General features: G+C 44.2%; 1 protein-coding gene across 1 annotated transcript in view; it reads right to left on the reverse strand.

Annotated features, from left to right (window-relative positions):
• The window catches only part of LOC139912128 (rho GTPase-activating protein 20-like), a 45,456-nt gene extending 34,043 nt beyond the window's left edge, over window positions 1–11,413 (reverse strand). Inside the window, exons 1-2 of the mRNA XM_071899833.2 lie at window positions 11,105–11,413; window positions 6,613–6,698 (exon numbers count right to left, since the gene is read on the reverse strand). Coding sequence (XP_071755934.2) covers window positions 6,613–6,698; window positions 11,105–11,197 — 179 coding nt within the window. The 5' untranslated portion in view covers window positions 11,198–11,413. The remainder of the gene's footprint in view (window positions 1–6,612; window positions 6,699–11,104) is intronic.
• Between the last annotated feature and the right edge of the window lie 13,892 nt (window positions 11,414–25,305).

Consider the following 25,305-nt stretch of genomic DNA (forward strand, 5'->3'; position numbering starts at 1 on the left):
TCCTGCTTCCTGTGTGACTGGATGATAAAAGTCATCTAACATCTAATCTCTCCTTTAACTCTCAGCTCCCTCAGGCAGCAGTGACACACTCTTATATAACTCTGTTTTATTAATAATGCTAGGAAGGACTGTGTGTGTGTGTGTGTGTGTGTGTGTGTGTGTGTATACATGTGCCTGTGTTTTATATACACCTGAAGCCATGATATTCCCCCTTGTTAGTCATACCTTAGCCTGTGTGTGTGTGTGTGTGTGTGTGAAGGCGTGGCTTTGACACACACACCAAAAGCCAATATAATGTTTCCTCTTAGCATTCATACCTCATTTGTGTGTGTTTTATGTGTTTTGTGTGTGTGTGTGTGTGTGTGTGTCTAATCTCCTCCCTGCATTCTCCAGTTAATTTACCAGACAGACTTTTCTTCTTCTGGGATTAAATGTATCGTCAGTGTGTCTGCACCTGACTGACCGGCCTCTGGATGCTCTCCGCTCCTGTGAAGGCACCGAAGGGCTTCGGGTTTTACGGCGACGATCCGAGACGAACTGAACGAAGGTTTTAAAGAGAAGCCGGGGGTTTTCATCTCAGTCCTTCATGCTTTATGTAACACGTGAGCTTTGAAATACCTGTTTGTTCTTAGAGCCCAAACACAGAGAAGGAGAGTCTGAGCTGTAGGGGAGGTTTTCACTTTAGGGGTGTGTGTGTGTGTTTCTGTGTGTGTTTCTGTGTTTGTCAGGTGGAATTTGTGTGGAAAAGAAAGTCAGGCTGTGTGTGTGCATGTGTGCCAGTGTCTGAATGTCTGAATTGTATGTGTGTGTGTGTGTGTGTTTGTCTAGGGAAGATGAGGTCACCAGTAGCTCGACCTCTTCCTCTCAGATAAACGCTGCCCAGACCAGACCAGTGACACCTCAGTGTGTGTGTGTGTGTGTGTGTGAGAGAGAGAGAGAGAGAGAGAGAGAGAGAGAGAGAGAGAGTCTGCTAACATTAAAGAAGATAAAACTTTGCACAAACACAACACCAGGCAGCATGAGCAGCGATAGCCACCATGACTGAACAGACAAGAGAAACTCAAACTGCATCAACAGAGAATCCAAGCTCCGCCCACACTGTTTGATTGACAGGTGATCTGTGGGAAGAGCAGTGCAGAAACACCATAGCAATGAGGCTGAGGGACAAAGATGGAGACTAAGGATATTCTTGCAAATTATCACTTTAAATACCCAATTTTTAAAAATCAAATTGTGTATTTAGTGTTCTCCACTCTGCATCTCTTCCTTTTCCTGTATTTGTCTGTAAACTCTCTCACCTCACCATGAACACTGCATGGCTGCACCAGATCATTTGCATAGATAAACCATAATGTCATCGCTGGCTTCAGACACACGCAATGCTGTCTACACAGCCAGAGGAGAAACACACACACACACACACACACACACACACACACACAGAGGATGAGGTCAGAATACTCAGAGTGTGTGTAACAGTGTGCCTAGTCGGTGAAGAGAAGTGACTCGGGGCTGCTGGCCATGATGTCCTCAGCAGAGCTCTGTATTAAAACCAGGAAATGTCTTCAGCATGATGTATGATTAGGTGTGTGTGTGTGTGTGTGTGTGTGTGTGTGTGTGTGTGTGTGTGTGTGTGTTCTTGTATTTCTTGGGGATCAAATGTCCTCACAAGGAAGGAAAGATGAGGAAAATCCTACAAAGTGAGGATATTTTTCCCGTTCTCACCTTTTCAAGACGCTAATTTAGGGTTAGGGCCTGGGTTTATGGTTAAGATTAGGATTAGGATTAAGATTAGGATTAGATTTAGTTGAAAAGGTTAATGTTAGGGTTTAGGGAATGAATGCAGTCAATGAAAAGTCCTCACAAGTACAGTAATACAAACTTGTGTGTGTGCTAGTGTGCAAGAAAAATACACACAGCGTAAGAAAGGTTCTGTATGTGGTGTGTGCATGAGAGACAAAAAGATGGCCGTGTGTGTGCGTGTGTGTGTGTGTGTGTGTGTGTGTGTGTGTGTGTGTGTGACACTGCGGTGACACTGTGGCCGGTGGCGAAGTGAGAGAGTGAGGTCAGAGGTTTTAGCCAATCATATGGTTTATGCTTTATGATACGACCGCCTTCCTTCCTCTAGTGTAGATTTCACTGCCTGGGGGGTGCTGGGGAGGTGTGTGTGTGTGTGTGTGTGTGTGTGTGTGTGTGTGCGTGTGTGGAGAGCGCTCCCTGGAAATGTGCTCCAGTTTGGATCCGTATCATATAGTACTGTAACCCTGGAGGCTGGTGGGGCTCAAGGATGAGGTTATACTTCTGGATGAGGTGCGTGGGTGTGTGTGTGTGTGTGTGTGTGTGTGTGTGTGTGTGTGTGAGAGAGAGAGAGAGAGAGAGAGAGGAAGAAAAACAAAGAGAGTGAGAATGAAAGAGAAAAAAATATGTCCCTGCAAGCGTGGATTTGCATGAGGTCATTACTGTATGTGCACTTGCATTTGAATGTCTGTGTGTGTGTGTGTGTGTGTGTGTGTGTGTGTGTGGACTCAGGAGGTGATGTCATGATGACTGAGCTAAAGGCCAGAGAGCCTCTGAGCGCCTCTAAGCCTGATGGGAAAGGCAGGAGGCTTGAGCTGCTGCTTTCATCAAGTGCAACAGTCAAATAAGCTTCAACTCCTAGATCAGCAACATTACAAGTAAAAAAAAAAGCAAAAGGTCAGAGGTCACAGCACCCAGAGAAGAGATGTAAAACACTCCTGTGATGCTAGAATGATCATGTCTGACAGAGAGGCGAGGTAAGGAAATAAGGAGGAAAGGTAGGAAGGGAAAGAGGGAGGATGAGCGAATCAGAGAGAGACAGGAAGTGTTTGACTGTCTCAGTGTGGTAACAACACCAGAGACGCTGCGATCTCATTGGATAAAGGGTTCGGCGGTGATGCAACGAGGTACAAGCTGCAGCCAAGCAGCGCTGGCAGAGGTAAAGTACACATAATCACAGAAGAAGAACACCTTCAGGGCGTTATGGCTTTTATGCAACAGTTACCAACACATGTAGTACAGTGTGTGTGTGTGTGTGTGTGTGTGTGTGTGTGTGTGTGTGTGTGTGTGTGTGTGTGTGTGTGTGTGTGTGTGTGTGCAGAAGAATGAAAAACAGCATAGAGCAAGATAGGTCGCTAACTACTGTAGCTTCATGGCTACTGCAGAAGTTGGAGAAAAAGCAACTAATAAAATGCAATTTTGGGAATCATCAGTCCATTTGGAACATGTCTTCTACCTGTTGAATTAAATCAATTTTAAAGCTGCATGTAAAATCAGAGGTGGGAAGTAACTAAGTACATTTACTCAAGTACTGTACAATTTTGAGATAGTCTACTGCCACTTTACTTCAGACTTTCTGTTGAATTTTTGCATTATTATTGTTTTATTGTATTTTATCCTTTTGTGAAGCACTTTGTAACATTGTTAAGAAAAGTGCTATATAAATAAAGTTTATTATTATTATTATTATTATTCTACTTTTCCTCCACTACATTTCAGAGGGAAATCTTGTACTTTTTCCTCCACTACATTTATCTGCCGGCTGGAGTTACTAGTTACTTTGCAGAATAAAGTTTTACAAGCAAAACATACGATAAGTTCATAAAATATGTCGCATTGTTAGAGTTTAAACTCCCCAACGGTATATGGAGCAGTTAGACCGACAACATTAAAATACTTCTTACAGGTTAATGCTTCAATAATTTAACTCTGACAGAATGAGGACTTTTACTTTTCATACTTCAGTCATTTTACTGATAATACTTTTATACTTTTACTTGAGTAAACTTTTGAATGCAGAACTTTTACTATAAATGGAGTATTTTTCCATTATGGTATTGCTACTTTTAGTGTAGAAAACATGAAAGAGATGGAGAGAAGATTCGGAAGGAGAGAGATGTCATCCGGTAACCCCCCCCACACACACACACACACACACACACACACCCATCGGCCGTGACCTTTCACCTTTACCCACTGAGCCTCACATGACTACTCTCTCCAATAATTTCACATCCCCCCTGGTACACACACACACACACACATCCGGACATTAATGAACCCCCTCCATGCTCACAATATCACACACACTCACACACACACTCACACACACACGCACACACACACAGAGAAGGTGTTGACCCCAGGTGACCCCCGCTGGCCCCTACACCTCCTGATGAGAGGTCAAAGGTTAAGGGTGACAGCTGAGAGTGTCAAGCTCTGGCTCCTTCCCTCCTGAGAATTTGTAGACACACACACACACAGACACACACACACACACACACACAGACACACACACACACACACACACACACTCGGTCAAGCTTAGTGTCTCAGTCATTCAAGAGGGCGGCTGCAACGAGTCTGACTCACTCTCTCTCTCTCTCTCTCTTTTTGTCTCTCACTTTCTCTCTCTCTCTCTCTCTCATTCTCTCTCTTTCTTTCTCTTTATGTCTTTCTATCCTCTCAGTTTTGCCTGTATCTCTCTCTCTCTCTCTCTTTTTGTCTCTCTCACTTTCTCTCTCTTTCTCTGTTTTTCTATCCTCTCTTGCTTGGTTTGCCTGTATCTCTCTCTCTCTATCTCTCTCTCTCTGTCTCTCTCTTTCTATCTATCTCTCTCTCTCTCTCTCTCTCTGTCTCTCTCTCTCTCACACACACACACACACACACACACACACACTCACTTTGCATCCCCACAAACAGAGAATATGCACGTTTGCAGATAAAGACACAAACACAGAAGTCTTTCTCACTCTCTCCTACACACACACACACACTCACACACACACACACACACACACACACACACACACACGCACACACTCTCTCTGCCCCGAGAGCACTGACCCATTAAACAGTGCAGAGTGTTTCGTTCAACACCAGCCTAAGTGTTCCAGTTTCACAGTTCAGCCTGATCTCCCAAGGCAAACAGCTAGACACTAAAACCTGCCGCTAGCGCACACACACACACACACACACACACACACACATCATAAACATGTCAGACTGTCGCACCGCATCAGGTTTCAGCGACACACACACACACTCATTTGAGACAATACGATGGCATGAAAACCTACACTGGAAATACTAAAAGAGCTTAGAGGAACTTTTAAGGGGTTTTTCAGCTTGCATCCATTAGAGAACCCCAGATCGTTCCTTGAGGAACTCCTTCATAAAGGTTCATGAACCTCTGCCATATGAAGGTTCTCCAAGGAACCTTTTAGCAATGTTTTTTTCTACAGAGGGACCCTATGATAAGCTTATTTGCTTAAAAAAAACTGATGAAACCCTGGTTTTAGAGTGTAGGAACTCCAACTTTTGTATCTTTCAAGCTCGTTTTATGAGCTGAGCAGGTTTCTCGACCTCGGAGCCCACGAAACACATTCAGTCTGAACACAGCGATGTGTTTTCTTTTGAAATCCAGAAACGCTGCACTGGCAAAAAGCTGAACACATGAGACTCTGGAGAAGAAAGACTAGTAAATAAATTCTCCCCTGGGGTGTCTTTAATGGCTTTTTTCCGACCGTGCTGGAGGAAGAGGAAGGGGATTTGTGCGATATGAGGGTGATGAAATGTCTGATAGCTCTGGGAGAAGGAAGCATGGCAGCCTCCTCCAGGCCATGAACGATAGAATGACCTCCTAGTTCAAGAGAATTGTCCGTATCTTACAAAAAACTCTTACCTCTTAGTGTTTTTTTTGCAATGATTGACAGCTGACTTTGTCTCACGCAGGTAGAAAGTGTTTATTTTTACCTGTATTGATCCTGGGAGAGTTGAGCAGTGTGCTGTTTCTTCACACCTCAAAAAGCACAAATCCTCCACAGTGAGTTGTTCTGGTGATTTAAACCTGCAACCTTCCAGCCTCGAGTTTGCTCCTCTAACCTCTGAGCTGCCGCCGCCGCCTCGTGTCCCTGAGCCAAACCGCTGACATCATGCAGTGAAAAACAAAATGAAAAGTCTACGAGTCTCGATGGATGCATGAACCGGTCTCTCTCAATCTCTGAAAGGTTTTGAAAGAACTTCTGAAAGAACTTTTAAGGATACAAGGAGGATATAAGAAGCAGACCAAAACCTTGCTACCGAACACGGAGGAAACTAGAAATAGTGCTCACAGAGTTTTGGTGTCAATTGATTGCTCTGGCTTTTCTTCTTCTACAATCTTAGCTACTGTAGAAGTCCCTCTTAATGCATTTATCCTGCATTCGCACTGCAGGCAATTCTTTCTCGAACGTTACACCGTAGAACCAAATTAGCACTTTGCAACACAAAACTCTGCTGCCTGTCCACCAACTGGTTATCACAGCACTCTCTCCAGCTGCTGAAAAGCAAGCAAAACTTGATTTTTCCAAACAGTTCCTCTTGGGGATTGAGCAAAAGTGAGGCAGAAGTTCAGTAAGCATGCAGTAAACACTTCCTACAGCGGGGGGTGAGACTCTGCTCCAACACAACAGGACTTTCTGCATCTGTAAAACCATCTACTGAGAGAAATCATTGCTCCACTGAGGAACGACAGGCCAAGAATGATCTCAGTACTACAATAGCACTCTATTAGGAAACCAGGCTGTGTGTGTGTGTGTGTGTGTGTGATCATACCTGGACGTGCTTCTGGATTTGGTAAGTGCTTTGCTGATGACCAGGGAGGGAGCTGACTGCCGTCTCTGGGCCAAGGTCTTCATTTTCTACAGAGACCAGGAGAGAGAGAGGAGACGGGTCAACACAACACAAGCTGAAGGTTGAGGGTCGCACCATTTGGCATCCCAAGTCGAATTACCTGTAATGCTTATGGGGAAGGAGGCAAAATGGCTTCAACTCAGACAGTCAACTTTCCTGGAGGCTTCATCACAACACACAGGGAGATAGAGAGACCAGACTTGTGTCAACACAAAACTCCAGTGTGTGTGTGTGTGTGTGTGTGTGTGTGTGTGTGTCAGATGTGTGACCAAGTCAACTTTACCTGAGTCCAAAGTCAGTCTCAGTCTTGAAGCACAAGTCTCAAGTCAAGTACCAAGTCTAAATGTAGATTACCAAGTCAAGTCAGAACAAATCAAGAGTCCAGTATCAATTTAATATCTTAAAGAAAACTAAATATCTAGGACTTTTCAATGCAATATGGTTTTAATAGGATAAAAACTTGGTAAGAGCATCATGAGTTTGATTTCTATAATCAGTTTCAACTTCAATAAATTCAATCATTCCATACAAATTCAGAAAACAGAATTTAAATTCAGTCGTCCGCTGGAACAAATCTCATCACTTTCAATCTAAGTCATTTACACAAACACAAGATCTCAAGTCAAGACTTTAGAAACCTTTTCAAGTCATCAAAGTACAAGTCAGAGTCAAGTCCCAAGTCACCAGAACCCAAGTCAAGTCAAGTCTCAAGTCTTCTCTTCATGCATCAAGTCAAGTCTCAAGCAATTAAAACTGTGACTCGAGTCCAAGTCATGTGACTCGAGTCCCCACCTCTGGTGTGTGTGTGTGTGTTTGTGAGAGAGAGAGAGGAGAGAGAGAGGGGGAGAGAAAGTAAGGGAGGATGACTGAAAGACAGAGATGAAGTGACAAAGTTAGAGAAGGAGAAGAGGGAGCGCACTAAATGATTAAAGAGTAACAGAAAACAAGTGACAGAGAGAGAGAGAGAGAGAGAGAGAGAGAGAGAGAGAGAGAGAGAGGGAGAAATATGTCATCCAGGGGTTTATGATCCCTCATATCTCCTCACTGTAACAGGATAAATAGTGAACTCCCTCACTGCGGTATGACAGGAATCCCTACGGCCACCGCAGGTATTCCATTTAAACCTAATCTATTTACGACATACCAAAACCATGTGAGCCATAAAAAAAACTGTCCCACTCTATCTTGGCCTCTTAACATACAGTACAGTCATTCAATCCGGGGGAGGCTGTAAAAAAATAAAAAATAAAAATTAGTGACAGAAATCAAATAAGGCGTTGCTTCATCGCCTCGTTTTGCCCCAGCCTGCGGGTAAACACATTCCTCTGCTGCATCATTTAAACTGAATCAGTGCTGAAGGAGGAACTGCATACAGTCGTACGACCCCCGCATCATAAAGTGTAACATGAACTGCATCTTGGGACACCGCGCCGGATGAAAGACGCAATTGCAGTGCAGCGGCTGGCAATCATTGAACCTTTACTCCACCTCTAGTCAGATTAAACCTCCTATAAAACTACTGCATGAGCTTTGACTGCAAGTTATAGAAGAGTTAACTTAGATAGTCAGAATATAGATCGAACACCGGTGTTATTTAGAGTTATAGTTCATTTACTACTGTAATGTCTAGTGTACATTCCCCCCAGTCATTTTGCAACTGTATGTAATTCGATTTTTTAACATTTACTCGTTTTTCGTCGTTTACGGTGTCAAACCTCGCTTGAAACAAACTGCTGCCCCTGCCCTAAATAAAAAGCCATGGATGTGACTGTAAAGTGTTTTGACGGTTGAGATGAAAACACTCAACTCGGCTCGGTGAAATAAGGAGAAAACAGAAAGTTTGGCTTCGTGTTTCCTGTGATGGATTCTCTCGCTCTGTGGAAGTTTGTTTTTCATACTGAAAGACAAGAATGAATGGAGGAGGAAAACGAGCGCTGATATCTGCAACTATGCTGACCGCTGCTACTGACTTCAAACACACCAGTATGTTTATATTATAAACATATTCATGAATTACCAGCCATCATCTCAACAGATCAGCTGCATTTCAAAGCCAGCTCAGGATGAAATATGAACTCTCTGATGGAAACAAACATCCAAAGACAAATTCCAGAGTAAAGGAAAGCATGTGGACATTCTCAGTCTATGGTAAAGTCCAGTTAAAGTGCTAACCGTTCCAGAAGTTCATGCATTTATCCTGCATTGATCTGATTCACTCCTGAATGCTGCACACTAGAACCAAATGAGTAGCCGATGTTATAAAGCAAAGCTCTAGTTTCTCTGCAACGTCCAACAACCAAAAAGAGAGCAAAACTTCCCCAACAATTCCTCTTGGGGACGGAGCTAACGTGCAGAAAGGGGGAATTCTGCAATATCTAGATCTGTAGATTATGAGACAAAATTTGACCTATATCCCATCTATCCTATGTATAAAGCCTATCAGCAAAATGGGCGACATGCAGGTTGGTCTGCAGTTATTGTGCAACAATTAGCTTCAAGTAACTTCAACTGAACAGTCAATAAACCTGATGAAATGACAAGCCGGTTGCCAGGTCTGTAGTGGAAGGTAAACCCACCTAAAGTCAGTTCACCCACCTTTTCAGGCTGACATAAAGCATAAATCACATAAATTAATCATATACATTATTGTAAATAGCATCAAACAGATGTAAATTATATGAATATATGGTATTTTAAGAGGAAAAGCCACTTATTCTCAAAATACAACAGATTTTTGCTCATATTGACTGTTTGCTTTATGATGGCCGCCCACTTTAGGTTAGATGTTACTTCCCTTTTATATGTACCATTACATCACTGCTTATTGCACAATATGACAGACTGTGCGCACCTTCTCCTTCTCTGTTGGAGGATGCAGTTACACGTTCAAAACAACAGCTGAAGGAGGGCGCTGTTCACCAGAAGTTCACCACCTCACTGATCAACTGTTGGGTGATTTCACACTAATCTGAGCATCATCTGCCCTATCAGTCTGCACCCTGCGCTTAGAAAACTAAAAAACAGATTTCTGGTAATGTAGACTGCATTTACAGGACAGTCAGAGGCGAAAGAGAGAGAGAGATTCACATTAATCAAACTTAATGTGTTATGCTTTGACAGATCATCAGGGAAGACCTCTTGGAAATGAAAACGGGTTAAAGAGGAACCAGAGGGGGTTTGTAACTGACTGAGCGGATCATTTCTCGGTATGTGGTCGGTGACTCCTGTCTGTCTGATTAGACCATCACCGCTATCAGCACATTATCTGCTTCCCTCTCGGACTTCTCCGCTCGGTCACGTTTTGTTTCATGCAGAACAAAACAAACGAACCTGAAATCAGTCCAACCTGAGCAGGAGATACTGAGGGGGGGTTTGCGGGTTTTTTTTTCTTGGTTAACAAACAGCTCCTGCTCTCTCTGCGCAAACAAAGGCTTAGGCTATGTGTTTTAATAAATATAGTTAAATTGGGCTATTATAAAATGTCATATAAATCAGTTCAGCCATAAACTGTCTAGCGTATTTTCCTCTTGACAGCACTGAAATCCAAGCCAATGCTTTATGGCACGACTGTATTCCTGTGCGCTTTCGGTTATTCCAAGCAGTTTTCGGATGGTTAAACTCACTGTAATCTATAGGTTGTGTATTGATTATCAGGTATATAAGCGTCCCGATCGTAGGATAATGCTCTAATAAGACAATCTGCATGAAAAGTCAAAATTGCCAAAAAAAAAAGCAACGCTCGTCCCTGGCAGACAGACAGCGGAGCAGGATCACACTGGGATCCCAGATGACACACTGGCTCAGAAGCCTTTCCTATTCAAGGCATGAAATAATGCAACATGTCGATGCAATACCAGCTTTATCATTATCTAATCAATAATTTGCTTCGACTTGGAACATCCCATACAACTGCAGATTTGCAGAAACGTTGCGAAAAACAACTACAGAAACCCTATAATATTTTGTTTTACTATACTATAGGCTACAATTACCACAGCAAAAGGAACATTATTGAGATAGCAGGAGATGAGCTATATATTAACTTATATATTAGTTCTATTAAGTCTATAAAGCCTATAAACTCGCTATTGAGAAACACAGACACACTATACTGTAAGTCTTTATATTAATATTATAGGAATATGATAGTGGCACCATGGTAAATAAAAATACCATTAACTACAATAAGGTCACTATAAACTCACTTATGCCTACCACAGACACACTATAAGACCCTATAGGAATATTATAGGAATATTATAGTGATTTTTCCTTTCAAGAGCGCACCAGTTCATGCTGCTCTCAGTGCAAAGACGCGCACAGCAGGACGGAGCGCACGCGTGTCCAAAGCAAGTCCATCACCATTAAAAGTCCCAGAGATTCACATATCCATCCAGAAAAGCAAGAGGAATACCTTTTTGTTCTCGGGAAGCGCCTTGCTCTCTCCCGTCAGAGAGTCGGACCGGTTCTGTCCCATAGTTCCCTGCTGCGGTGACATGCTTTCCATCAAGGCTGCGATAGATCCACGGGGCCGAGCGCACCTATATTCCCATCAGATCAATATATCTCCCAAAGTTATCCTGCGACGGTGTCCAGAGAAAAGAAGGGCAGAAGCAGAAGAGAATCCATCGTGGCGGAAAAATAAAAGTAAAAGTAGAGACAGTGTGTGAGGAGGCGGCGGAGTGGGAGAGGCTGTCCGGTGAACCGCGCGCACAGACCGGCTCTCCTCCTCTCTCTCTGCCCGCTGTTTGGTCTGAGCGCCCGGACTCAATCCGCCTCATCTGCTTCTACCGCTGTCAAGCTAGCCGGAATAAAACACACGAGTTCCGCTCTTGATTTTCAAAATAAAATCCTTACTGTTGAAACATGAGCTGTAGGTTTTTTTTAGGTCAGTAGATGCCAAGTACCAAAGCGAAAATGAAGAATGAAAAATATGAGGAAAAAGGAAATAGCCTAACATGGACCGTGATTTATCGTTGAATCAGTTTCATCGGCCAAGTAAGTTTGCATGTGCAATGTTATTTATCATTATTCAATCATGGTTATGTTCAATGATGTATCACAATAATAAAAGTGATAACTGCATAAATCTTCACATAACTACACATTTCTGTTTTTGATGTGTGTACTTGTGTAGGCTACCTGGTTTAAGCTGTTTTAGGATCTATTTTACACTTATAGTTTCACTTCATGTTTGATCTAATATACTGAGTATATATTATACTGAGTGTTTAATTTTTTGTTGTTCTGTACACCCCACTATTTTTTTGTTTTTTATTTTGAAGGCAAGTCACCTAACTTCTGGTCTTGGCTAAATATATCTGTCTTGACGCAGCTTGACGCTGTTTCTATCAACATGCCTAGGTTTGACTGTACAGTCTGCAGTGTGTGTGTGTGTGTGTGTGTGTGTGTGGAGGAGGGGGGGGGGGGGGGGGGGGGGGTGTGACTAGTGCCCATGTGTTTTCCTAGTCTGGAAGTGAGCGCAGTATAGAAGCTGAGTGTTCTTGTCGCACAGGAAAGCGGTTTGCAGAGCGGCAGGCAGGTGGAGGAATGCTCCCCAAGTGCCAAGAATAACACGACTTTTCAAGAGGAATTTCCAAAGTATTTTTTTTTCTATACAGTCATGACGCATGACACATTTACCTAAGCTACAGCTACAGTGTACCTCACTGTAGGACAACTGACCGACTGGGTGGGTGTGTTTACTTTCAAAAACTAGGGGGGCAACTGGACAGAAATTCTCCAACTTGCTGTTACACCCAAACACATCATTCCTATCATGTAGATTTTAAGTTAAATTGATTTATTTTGCGTTTCTTGACCCTGCAAACACAGATTTAGGATTTGAAATCAAGTCTTTGTCTCTGTTAGTTTCATAGTTAGGGCTAGAAAACGATAATCGTCTCATGGTGGAAATCCCAGATTGAAATCAGTCATTCTGTGGCCCAAGACTGATTTATGGAACAAATTTAATAGAAATCAGTTCACAAGTTTTTGAGATATTCTGCTGACAGACAGACAAAAACAAACTAACAGGGTGAAAACAAAAACCATGGCAGGTTTCATGACCTGCTTCAATCAAGGTATATCTGTCAGTGTTTTCATAATACTACAAACATTTTCCAATTTTCAAAAAAGTACCCACTTGACACTATTATTTTTCCACAGCTGCTCAGTGTAGGTCACTGTCTCCTCCACACAAACACAAAGGTATGCGACGATTGTTCCAGCTTATCTGCCCCCTGAAAAGTGGCATGCAAACGATGATAAGGCCATAGATAGCTGTTGCCCATCCCCTTTGATCATGTCACAAGCTGCATAGAATAACAACGGGGGAATACTATTGGCTTTTGTCTGGGGGGAACGGCTTCAACTCTTCATGCAAAAAAAAAAAAAAAAAGGACATTCCTTCACTCTGCGAGTAAATCATCCTTTCAACGAGGGCCGGTGCAGCCAAGTCATATTTGTTCCTGAACTGAAATGACTTTTTTTGTTTGTTAGGGGGTGAAACGACTCCTCTTGTTTCCTGCTGTCCCGATGTATCCAAAGCAGAAAAACGAGACAAAGTCGAGGGCGTGTCAGAAATGTGGTTGGAAACGCCACCGGCCGACCACGACTGCCACTGCTCTGCTTTTTCCCCCCCCCAAAAAAATGTTCCACTCTGTCATTGGAAGACAGACCCGCTCGGTTGTGACAACAAAAGCTGCCTGTTGGTGTGGTTTCTCCCATGGCAGGAGGCAGGAGCGACACATCCCTCCTAAGATAAGTTAAGAAAGACACGTTTCATTCTGCCAAAAAAATGTGAAAGTAGGTCACACACCTCGCTGTCAGACAGTCTTCTGCTGCCAAACGCCGCGAGGCTCGCCTTCCGCCGGAGCCGCAGCCGACCCGCTGACCCCGCTTCAGGTCAGGGAGAACCAGGAAGAAGCTTTAATTGCGTTGGGGATTCTCCCCTCCGCCGACAGAGAGAGAGAATCAATACGTGTCCCCGGTCAATACCGTCTGACATTTACTTTGAAGTGAAGTCTGAAAGGCGATTCCCTCCGTCACGCCTGGTGAGTCAGACTATTGAAAACCTGAAGCCGGGGAGAGTATTGACTTGGACGGCACACAGTCGATTCTGGACGAGGAAAATGAGCTGGAGCGGGTCCAGAGCTTTGACATCAGCTGTACATGAACGCCTCTTTCTTACCAGAGGAGGGTTAGGTTGTACTTTACACTGCGAACACTCCTCCATTCACACACACACACACACACCATACACAGCTGTGCATGGATGTAAAGCAGTCAGGACAGAAAACTTAACATGCGTAATCACTCGGTCCTTCCCTCGCTTATAAACAAACACACACACTCGTGTACGGGGGGAGGAGAAGGGGGGGGGGGAGAGGTTACGCTGGCAGCAAGGAGGTGATGAGAGGTTTTAGATCTTCTGGTGGATAGATGGATGATGGATGGATGGATGGATAGAGGGAGGGATGGAAGCATGATGGATGATGGAGACACTTTGGGCAGAGAGGGAGACGCTGTGACCCAAAACAGCATCCACCACCCTGGGAACCCCCACCCCCCCCACCCCTCCACCACCACTACTTTGGGAAGCAAGGTTTCCACGTTGCCCTCCCAAAATAGAGACCAAATGCTTCCCTCTTTTCCCTTAAAGCTGAAAGTCGTAATCCCGAGGTTTTTGTCCCACAAATGTTTGAAGCATGTTTACACACACTGGATGGAAAATAAGATTTTTGGCATTTTCGTAACCCATTGAAGTGTGAGACTTTCTGTTACTCCCAGGGTTTTATAAAAGCACAATACAGCTTCAGAAAACATTAAAAACTCTACTGACTCAGTTGGCTAAGGCACAGACAGTATAACTGTATAACCATGTAACTATTTAACCATATAACAAAGGCTTAGGTTAAAATCTGGCCTGGGACCTTTGTCGCAGAGCATCTTTCCTGTCTCTCTCCACTGTAAAAATTCAAATAAAGCAGAAATGCCTTGAAAATAAACTTAAAAAACAAGAACTCAACAACTATTGGCACTCTAAAAATGAGGGATTCTTCTAAGATCCAAAGGGAAACGATATCCATTTCATTGGAGAACCCAAATTTCTTAGAGTTCGCAGTTCATGAACTTTTCATGAAGGAGTTCTTCAAGGAACCTTCTAGGGTTTTCCCATAGTTGCAATCTAAAAATAAAACCCTAATTGTTCCACAAAGCTCTTTTACAATTTAGAGTATACTGTTATGCGTTAATCAAGAGCCCTGTCAATAAATTTGTAATGTTTTCTTTCCCTTGTTTTCGTCTTCAAATGGTGGTGCCGCCCTTTTGTTTACTCCCTCAGGGATTACGGATCCAGTTTTTAAAGCCTCCGAGACAAACATCGGGGTTAGTTACAGAGGAGGAGAGGCGGAAATTTCAGCATCACCCTCCGCCACAGTCTGTGTGTCTCTGTCTCTTTAGGTTCGTCTAAACATTGCGGCGCGGAGAGGCCGAGGCGGCTCGGGCTGCGGAGACATGAGGAGGAAACAGACGGAGGCCGGGACAAAGCCTGCGGTGAGAGGAGTGACTCAGGTGGAGCAGAGGGACGGAGGACAGCTAAACAACATTGTGTTGCAGATGGAAACTGTGGGTTCGCTAGCCACTGCCTCGAATGGTATTACATTCCCTGGGTTTGTTTTAATCTCCTAGCAGTGCCAAAGGGATGAGGGGGGTGGGGGTGGGGGGGGGGGGTGACCACATCGAGGCAGTTCAGTCCAGATAGAGTCAGGTAAATTGTAAATCACAGAGAATGTATACTAACGCTGCAATCACACCAACCGTTTGTTTTCTTTGGTCTGAACCGAAGTGGAAAAGTTTACGTTGTTTTTGTATTTGCTTTGTTTAGGTTCACACTGACCAATTACAATGGAGCCAGGGCTTGTAAACAAAAGTCACATGACTCACAAGCAGCTTGCTTATTGGACAGAAGTCTGGTGACCTGTCATCCTGCCAGGTGAGAGATTTTGGGGGAGTCAAAAGCAATCTGATTCCAGTTCCTGTCTGCAGCTACACATGACGGACCTGTCTGTCTCTTCTTCTCTGGAAGAAAAACAAAATAGCTGAATAAGAGCATCAGTCCAGAGTCATTTTGTTCTGTTATAGGCTTTCCAAGCATGAGGAACTGCTGGCTATCAGATGTCAACATCCGTCTCCTTCTACCCATAATCCCTTGCATTTTGTGGTTGTTTCCTGTTTGGTCGGATTACATTCTCACTCCTAACGAACCGCAGTGCAGTTCTCTCTTCTCTCGGTGTCGTTATTTGGTGCCACCAGAGTTCAAAGGTCATCATTCTCACCTGGACAAACCGACTGAACTGGAGGAGGAAATGCTGCAGGAATAAACCACTCAGAACATGCTTCGTCTGAACGCACCCTAAGCTGAATTTCTAACATTTCAGTCATTGTGTTGTCGTCTGTGTTAAACTCCACCCGGCTGGGGAGAGACAGACACTGAGGGCTGCAGACAGACAGGCAGAAAAAAGAGACAGATATCAGAGAAACAGACGGTCTGAGCCTGGCTGTTGGTCTGTCACATCTGCTCTCCTGTGGGCAGGCACGCACACACACACACACACACACACACACACACACCCCTCCTCCTCCTCTACCCAGACCCCCTAACCCGGCTAATCTGATTAGCCCAGTCTTCCTACAGTGAGGGATCCTATTTACACACAACGACCTGTGTTTGTTGTTGTTGTTGTGGCTCTATTATTCTGACTGTATATGACTGTATACGTGTGTGTGTGTGTGTGTGTGTGTGTGTGTGTGTGTAGGTGCATGTGTGTGGGGTGTATATCTGCCTTTGCGTGTGTTTTGTCTTGTGCTACATGTCTCAAACCTTAAATATAGGGACTGAGTTCATTCATATGCGTGTGTGTGTGTGTGTGTGTGTGTGTGTGTCTGCCCGTGTGTTTTGTCTTGTGCTACATAACCCCTAAGTAAAAGGATGGGTGTGTGTATGTGTGTATGTGTGTGTGTGTGTGTGTGCGAACTGTGTGTGTTTATCTGGCTCTGCCTGCGTTTTTGACTTGTTCTCCTGCTTTTGTGTCTTGGTCATTAAATAGAAGAATGTGTGTGTTTAGGGGTGTGTGTGTAGGTGTGTGTGTGTGTGTGTAGGTGTGTGTGTGTGTGTGTCATCTGGAGGATGCGACAGGACAGGTTAAGTCATTTCCCCGGGGCTGACAGGACTGTTTAGGTTTCAGCCGCGGGGTCGACCTGGTGTCACCGAGCAGCGGGCGGCTGGTTAAACCGAACGGGGTTTCCCTGTGAGAGCAGCAGGGGTCCTGTGTGTTTATTTCGTAAGGGAGCGAGGGGCGAGGGAGTTTGGCCGTCCGATAAGATTAACCAATTAACCAATTAATGAGGTAATACTGGAGTTTTCCCGGGACATTTGGACATGTTGGTGAGCCGCAGTGAAAGGCTGCTGCTGTCAGAGCAGCCGCTCATTAGAGTAATTACTCTCTATCTGTTTGTCTGAGGGAAAATGTTGTTAGGCTTCACCTATTGGCTGCCAGAGGGGAGGGGGGGGGGGGTGCATGGGCCACTGCTGAGGAAAGGAGGTTATATATATATTCCTATTTCAATGGACATTAAGGGCGAGGTGAGAAATGAGGTGGGTATACTCTTATCTGTGTATCAACACCAGACTCACATTGGAATCTATTGACCTTATTCACACGGCAGCCATTTTGAACTCTCAGGAAGGGAAACTACCTGGAGGATTGGCATTTACATATACAGTATATTCAACACATAAGGAAGGAACATTTTTCAAATTAGCTAGCAATCTCAGGAACAACAACCACGACAACTGCTTGAATTTAGAGACATTATTTAGCTATCTTACTAGTTAGTACACTACTAGCTACACAGGCTAGACTCTGGCAGCTAGTGATAATGAGCCAAATATTTTAAAATGTGAACATCCTTCTTGAGATCCATTTGTTTCTAATATGTTTTTCAGTAGGGAATCTGTAAAATGATAAATGTTTGTATGATGCAACAGTTTAGCACTTAGCTTGGCTGTACTTCCAGGTAGTTTCCCACCCCGAGTGTTCAAAATGGCTGCCGTGTGAATACAGTCAATAGAAACGTTTTTACTGCGTTTTTAATTTTATTTATGGATACATTTTACCGCTCCATCCTGTTCCCCAGGAAAGGAAATTGTCGGTTAGAAAAACAAATGCAAATTTTGTCAGAAACAACGCTGTGACGGCCGGCCATTCAGGATACGCAAACGAGTGAGATAAGCAAATCTGTTACAACTGAAAAACCCACCTGACTCCACCCATCTGGTACTCCCAGCAGGTTAAAACAAACGCTGAGAATTATGTAGAGGTAATGCTTGGTCCTGGTCTGGTTCTGATACGCCTCCTTAATCCTACTTTACAATTTTAGAGAGTGAACATGGAGGGAAATTATAGATATATAAGACCATTATCCATCTTCTTCAATAAAAGAAATGATCCATTTGCAATCTGCATGTACATTTTTTACATTTCACATTCGGCTGACAGTCTCATCTGAAGTGACGCACAGTGAGTGAGCAGGTGGAGGTTTAGTGCCTTGCCCAAAGACACTTTGACCAGACAAATGGCCGCTTCTGGGATCGAACCTGTGACCTTTCAGGTAGCAGCCGGGCTCTTTAACCCCTCGACCCGTCTGCCGTCCCGCGACCCGCAGACGCTGCTTATCAAACTCTCGCTCAGCTGCGCTCGTTTCCCAAGCAAATACGTTTTTTTTTTACAGCCAGAACTACATTTTTACGACCGGAACTACATTTTTACAGCCGGAGAACGACTCGGCAGTAAAGGCTGACCCTCCTGACCCCGTCCAACCCATCGCTCACATGTCCAAACAAAGGTCATCTTCTCATCATTTCACCTACATTCTTCTCCCGAGTAGAAATGAGTCACCGTAGATGTTTGGCGTGACGCTTAAACAGCGACAAAGATTATCCTCAGATCATTCCAGCTACATTCTTCTCCAAAATATGAACTGGTTATGATTTACAACCAGAAAAAAGTTAGTGAATTTGTCATGGCTGCCCTGAAATATCGCTGACAGCTTCAAGAAAAGATCGTCTTCAAACTATCTGACCGATATTCACTGCAGTGGATCAGCTGGTCAGATACAGTCCGGAGTCAGGAGCCAAAAACCAATGGATGCTTTGTTCAAATCTAATAAAAAATGTTCAAAATGTCATATCCAAAGAAGGATATTGTATAGATGCAGCCGATGTCGAAGTGACACATTTTACTGCAGGGTTGCTGCACTGTTGCTTCAAAGTTTCTTCCGTTTTCAGTCATCAGAAGGTGCAAAGTAGTATGAAAGGTTAGAGTTGTGTGTTACAATACATCTATTCAACTCTGTCTACAGCATTTGAGAAAGAATAGTGGGGCTGTTGCAGGACTGGTGGAGGATGAAGAGGATTTATTGACGGCTAACACTGTATGTTTTCTCATTTAAAGAGATTAAAATGTAGAAATACACCAGCCTGGATCACAAAGTGGAGCGAGAAGAGCGTCTCATCCCCCTTTAACTGTCTCCTAACCAGCAGCAGAGGAAGCTGGACTCAGCAGCGTTAGATCTTCTCCTCTCTCGTCTCTTTGGTTTCTTTGGTAGAAAGCATCACAGACCGGCCAGCTGGTAAAAATGAGCGAGCTGTGTGACCTTTACTGACCTCACGGCACAGGATTTCTGGGTGTTGAAGTTCAAAATCTTCAAACTTCTTGCTGCCAGGAAATGTTTGAATACATCTCACTTTGTTGACTGTTGTTGGGAGAGTCTACTCTCTACTGCCTGCTGTCTCAGGACCCAAACGCTGATTTTACACAAGCAGATATTTAAGGGAAAAGTTTTGGGGAAGATTTTGCGTGCTTTGGGCCACGAGCCGTCGCTGACAGGTCCAAACAAAAGGTCATCTTCAAATCATCTGAGCTACATTCTTTCCCCGAGTCAATATGGTCACGTTTGACACGTGAGACCCTTCAGCCGCACAGATTGCTTCCAGGACCGTCCCATCAATCATGTGAGCCAAGTCTTTTCTGAAATGCACTGCAAAAAACATCCATCTTAACAAGTCTTTTAGTCTCATATTCAACCTTCAAATCTTATTTTTCTTAAACCAAGAGAAAAATTCTGCCAGACAGCTTCACTTGTTTCAGAAATTTTCTAGAAATGAGTGTCAGTCTGTTGAAACCAGTCAGAATAAGGCAGATGACTGAACTACCATGAAGAAAATGACACTTGATTCTACTAAATTCTTGAAACAAGTTGATTTGCATTGGAAACAAGTGAAATTATCGAACCCCATTGGCAGATTTTTTCACTTGTTTTAAGAAAATTAAGATTTTAGGAGTGTTTGCAGTGTATAAATTGATCACAATTCATAAGCAGAGAAAGCAAATAAGCCATGATCCTCAGCGACTTCAAATTAGCTGACCTCCTCGTGTTTTCCCAGCATGATCTGGACATGTTTTCCAGAAAGTCCTGCCTCCTGCCTCCTGCCTCCTGCCTCCTGCCTCCTGCCTCCTGCCTCCTGCCTCCTGCCTCCTGCCTCCTGTCTCCTACCTCCTGTCTCCTGCCTCCTGCCTCCTGCCTCCTGTCTCCTGCCTCCTGCCTCCTGCCTCCTGCCTCCTGCCTCCTGTCTCCTGCCTCCTGCCTCCTGTCTCCTGCCTCCTGCCTCCTGCCTCCTGTCTCCTGCCTCCTGTCTCCTGCCTCCTGCCTCCTGCCTCCTGCCCCCTGCCTCCTGCCTCCTACCTCCTGTCTCCTGCCTCCTGCCTCCTGCCTCCTGCCTCCTGTCTCCTGCCTCCTGCCTCCTGCCTCCTGTCTCCTGCCTCCTGCCTCCTGCCCCCTGCCTCCTCTCTCCTGCCTCCTGCCTCCTGCCCCCTGCCCCCTCTCTCCTGCCTCCTGTCTCCTGCCTCCTGCCTCCTGCCTCCTGTCTCCTGCCTCCTGCCTCCTGTCTCCTGCCTCCTGCCTCCTGCCTCCTGCCTCCTGCCTCCTGTCTCACCGTCCTGAAGGTGATGTTACACCTATATATTCAGGGAAGCTTTGAGGAATATGCACTGCACTCCCACAGATCACCTGTCAATCAAACAGTGTGGGAGGAGCTTGGATTTTCTGTCGATGCAGTTTGAGTTTCTCTTTTCTCTGTCTGTGGCTATCACTGCTCATGCTAAATACCCAGTTCTTCTTCTTCTGTTTATTCCAAACGTAAACCAGGAAAGAGCTACCAGACACCGGCTGTTCAGAACAGACGATGGAAAAGCTTTATGAACTGGATATAGGATGTATCGCTGTATTTAATTGGCGATGGGAGTAGAAAAACATTTATATTAATGGAAATATTGTGTAATATTACTTAAAGCGTCCCATTCAAAAGAGCACTTTAGAATGTTGATTTGAATGAGAATGCCTTGTCAGCAAGTTTGACAGCTCAGCAGAGAGAGAGAGAGAGAGAGAGAGAGAGAGAGAGAGAGAGAGAGAGAGAGAGAGAGAGAGAGAGACAATAACCCACACTGAGAGTCCGACCTGAGGATTCATGACCGCACTTGCTCTCTCTCTCTCTCTCCGCTGGAAGAGTCAGACTGGCAGCCAAGAAAGAAAAACTAATCAGCAGCGTTTAGAAGAGGGGATGAGTGTGTGTTTATCTACGCTTCAGTCTGCAGCCTCAACCAATTACCACTGATGGTGTGTCTGTGTGTGTGTGTGTGTGTGTGTGTGTTTGAATGCTTGTCAGTGTGTCAGTTTGCATGTGAGTGTGTGTCTCGCGGGGTGCTGTGTGTGGGATGCTATCACTACCAGGGGTCCCTTATCATCCCTCCAGGGGTCAAAGGTCAAGGGGTCAAATTCCACCTGAGGTCAGGATCATTAGTGGACGCTTGAACTCAGCCGGCGGCCGCAATGTAAAATGTAACTGGTGGGGAATTATATTTTTATAGTTAAATATAATTATAGTTTTTCTGCATTTAGTTGCCGACTCTCTCATCCAGAGCGACTTGAGGAGTGAAACAGCAGAATCAGCTTCACTTCCTGGATCATGAACGGGACAAGCAGCTGGTAGTTAGAAGGTCAAAGGTCAGAGTCATTGTGGCCTGTGCAGCCCAGACAGTGCAGTGGAGCAGCTCAGTGGTGAAGAAGACTGTGGTTGTACTGGGAAGCTCCCAGTGTGAATGTGTGTAACTGTGTGAATGTGAACAGAGTTTACATGCTACACACAGTACAGACAGTACAAGTACAGTATAGAGTTTGCAGTACAAAGACTGCAAAATATATACTGTGCTGTATTTTATTTGTTTGAACTGTACAATCTGGATAATTCAAGCTCAAACTCAACTCGACTCTACACTCACCGGCCACTTTATTAGGTACACCTGCTCTTCCAAACAGCGAATCACGTGGCAGCAACTCAATATACAAAGCCTGCAGACATGGTGAAGCGGTTTCGTTTTTTTGTTCGACCAAACATTAGAATTAAATGGGCAAGATTTTGACCCTGGTCTGACTGTTGGTTCAGCAGCTCAGAAACAGCTGCTGCCCTCCTTGGGTTTCCACTACAGTCTGTAGAGTTTACAGAGAATGATGCAAAAAAATAAAAAAACATCCAGCGAGCGTCAGTAATGAGAGAGAGCGGGCCGACCGGTTCAAGCTGACAGAAAGGCCACAGATGCTCCAATAACAGTCTTTACAGCAGTGGAGTGCAGAAGGGCATCTGAACACACAAGCTGTTGGCCCTTATGATAATTATAATATGATTATGACCAGCTGCTACTAGATAGGTGTATCTAATAAAGTGTCCGATGAGTGTATATCACTCTGCAGTGGTTCTCACTCCAGAACCATCCTGGTTTTCATTCTAGCCATCTAACCAGGGACTGAATTACACCTGGGATGCCTCAGAGGAAAGACACTGACATTATAGGCCTAATCCTTTTAAAACATTTCATGTGAATTTGACTGTGCTTACAAGTTTTACCAAAGGAATTTTCCTTCAGAGACATGTTGCCTTGCTGCCAAAGAAAAGCTTTGTTGGAAGTGTTTGTTGGAAATGGTAATACCCATAAAATCATGAACTTGACAGATTTTTTTTTAATACATTTAATGTCTATTGTATTTTGCGATCACACACAATTAGATGTCACAGAATGCAATTTGGCTCTTTCCCAGAGGTATGAGGACACACAATCAATGGTTTCTGGGTGAGTGCAATGAACTGAACTTAGCTGTTAGGATAGAAAACCAGCAGCACTCTGGATCCTCTGGGCCAGGACTGAAAATCACTCATCTACATATTACTGCATGTTGTTGGGTGAAAACCATAAAGTCAAAGTCAGATAACTTTCTCAATCCATAGGAGCATCTTGGTTCTAAATATTAGAAGTTGATTGAGCACATGTTTTGTTTTGTTTTTTTCATTTTTCATTGACACCTAAGTACCTTGCTCCAGGGCACTTGGACAGTAGATTTTTGGGGGGGAAGAGAGAGTTTCTCAGTCACTGTCCCAGCCCAGACTGTCCCAGCCCAGACTGTCCAGACAGGATTCAAACCCATCCTGCTTCTATAAAGTCTAGTCTGCTGCGGCACCAGAGCTGCTCTATCCTCTGTGAATGGAAACCTGTTCCAGGAAAACATCCTTCCAGAATATGTATTTAGCACATACTTGGTGTCTGTGAAGATGTGATGATATCACCAGGGGGGACAGACAGAGGGGTGCAGGGGGGGGTGGGGGTCATGGCAGCCCGTACGGGACAGGAAGAGGCTGCTGTGAGAGCGAGGGAGCGGCTGCATGAAGTTGTAATTTGACAGAATCCTGTTCCACTGCGGCTCAGCTAACCAGAGAGAGGAGAGGAGGGCGTGGTCTGGGGCTATTAAAAGGCAGGGATGCGTGTGTGTGTGGTGTGTGTGTGTGTGGTGTGTGTGTGTGTGTGTGTGTGTGTGTGTGTGTGTTTTAATGAGAGTGCACGGCACGTCTTGGCCATACAGTGCCAGAAATAAACCGGGATCTGGACCAGAATTACAATGTTGAAGTTTTTCCATTTTCTAGCCGCAACTAACCCTCTTTAATGTAAGAACACACACACTCTCACACACACACACACACACACAAACTGTTTCACACACACACATACTAGCACTGAACACACACATGCCTACAAACCCAGTCACACACATAAATGTACGCACATGCACACACATGCACATACACACAACTCTGTTTTACACACATGCATACAAAACCCGTCCTATATATACACACAGACACACAGACACACACACACACTTTGGACACACAGGAACATGGACACACACACACATTCACACTAACTCTCACAGTAATCTGTCACTCACAAACACACACAAACACTAACTCTGTCTCACACATATTCACACTAACTCACAAAAATGTGTCACTCACACACACACACACTCACACACACACACACACCCTCTCCTCTCAGGAACGCCTGTTACTATGTTTAAACACAGTGTATAAGCCTGCTGGAGCCTGAGCGGACATTCAGTCGTGTGTGTGTGTGTGTGTGTGTGTGTGTGTGTGTGTGTGTGTAGGTGTGTGTGTGTGTGTGTGTGTGTGTGACAGCAGAGCGGTGGAGTGTGTGCGTCAACATCTGGACCGGAACAGAAACTGGGTTAAAGATTTACGAGAGGGAATTCACCAGGCCAGATACAGGAGGGTATCTGAAGGTAGTGGGAGTGAGTGAGTGTGTGTGCGTGTGTGTGTGTGTGTGTGTGTGTGAGTGTGTGTGCGTGTGTGTGTACTGTCCTCCATCCTGCATCTGTCCTGCAACCAGGCTCTGACATGAACTTTTATCAAGCACCAAATAACGGTAAAAATCAGAGTCGTCCGTCACACTGAATTATTTTTGCTGGTAAAAATGATTCTTGCCTTCTTCTTAGCCTCAACATCCAGAACCATTTAGACGTCTTTTAAACCTCGTGATGTCTTCATATATTCTGTATGCTCCCCTTGTCCTCAGGTCAAAAATGTCCCTCCTAGTATAAAGCCTCTTCATTAAATTGTTAATTTCTATTTTGCATGAAGAAACAACCCGTCACATATCAAGAACTTGGAGAATAACTGTGTTTTCCCACCTCACAGTGCAGGTATTGTGTATTTATTCAGCGTACAACACTGTACACTGTGCTGTTTTACTGTAAAATATACCATAATAAATAATAATAATAACCTTTATTTGTATAGCACCTTTCATACACAACATGCAGCTCAAAGTGCTTTACATCAATAAAAGGCAGATAAAAGACAGATAAAAAGATAAAATTCATATCAAAGAACAAGCAAGATGCATTGCATTAAAAGAATCAAATCAAGTAAAATAGAAAGATAAAAGAACACAACAAATACTCCCACTTTTAGATGCACATTGTGAGTGAACCCATATGTTTTTCTTTAATTTTCTTTTCCCCTGTCCTTCCTGATTCTACTCTTGATCCGATAAGAGTAAATTTAAACTTACATATCATAAGTGGACTAGTACTGAAGCACCTGTATAACGTTACGACCCCACCCCTGACTCTATTCTTGTGAGAAAG

This window comes from Centroberyx gerrardi, chromosome 10 (genome assembly GCF_048128805.1).
Source record: "Centroberyx gerrardi isolate f3 chromosome 10, fCenGer3.hap1.cur.20231027, whole genome shotgun sequence".
NCBI lineage: Eukaryota > Metazoa > Chordata > Actinopteri > Beryciformes > Berycidae > Centroberyx > Centroberyx gerrardi.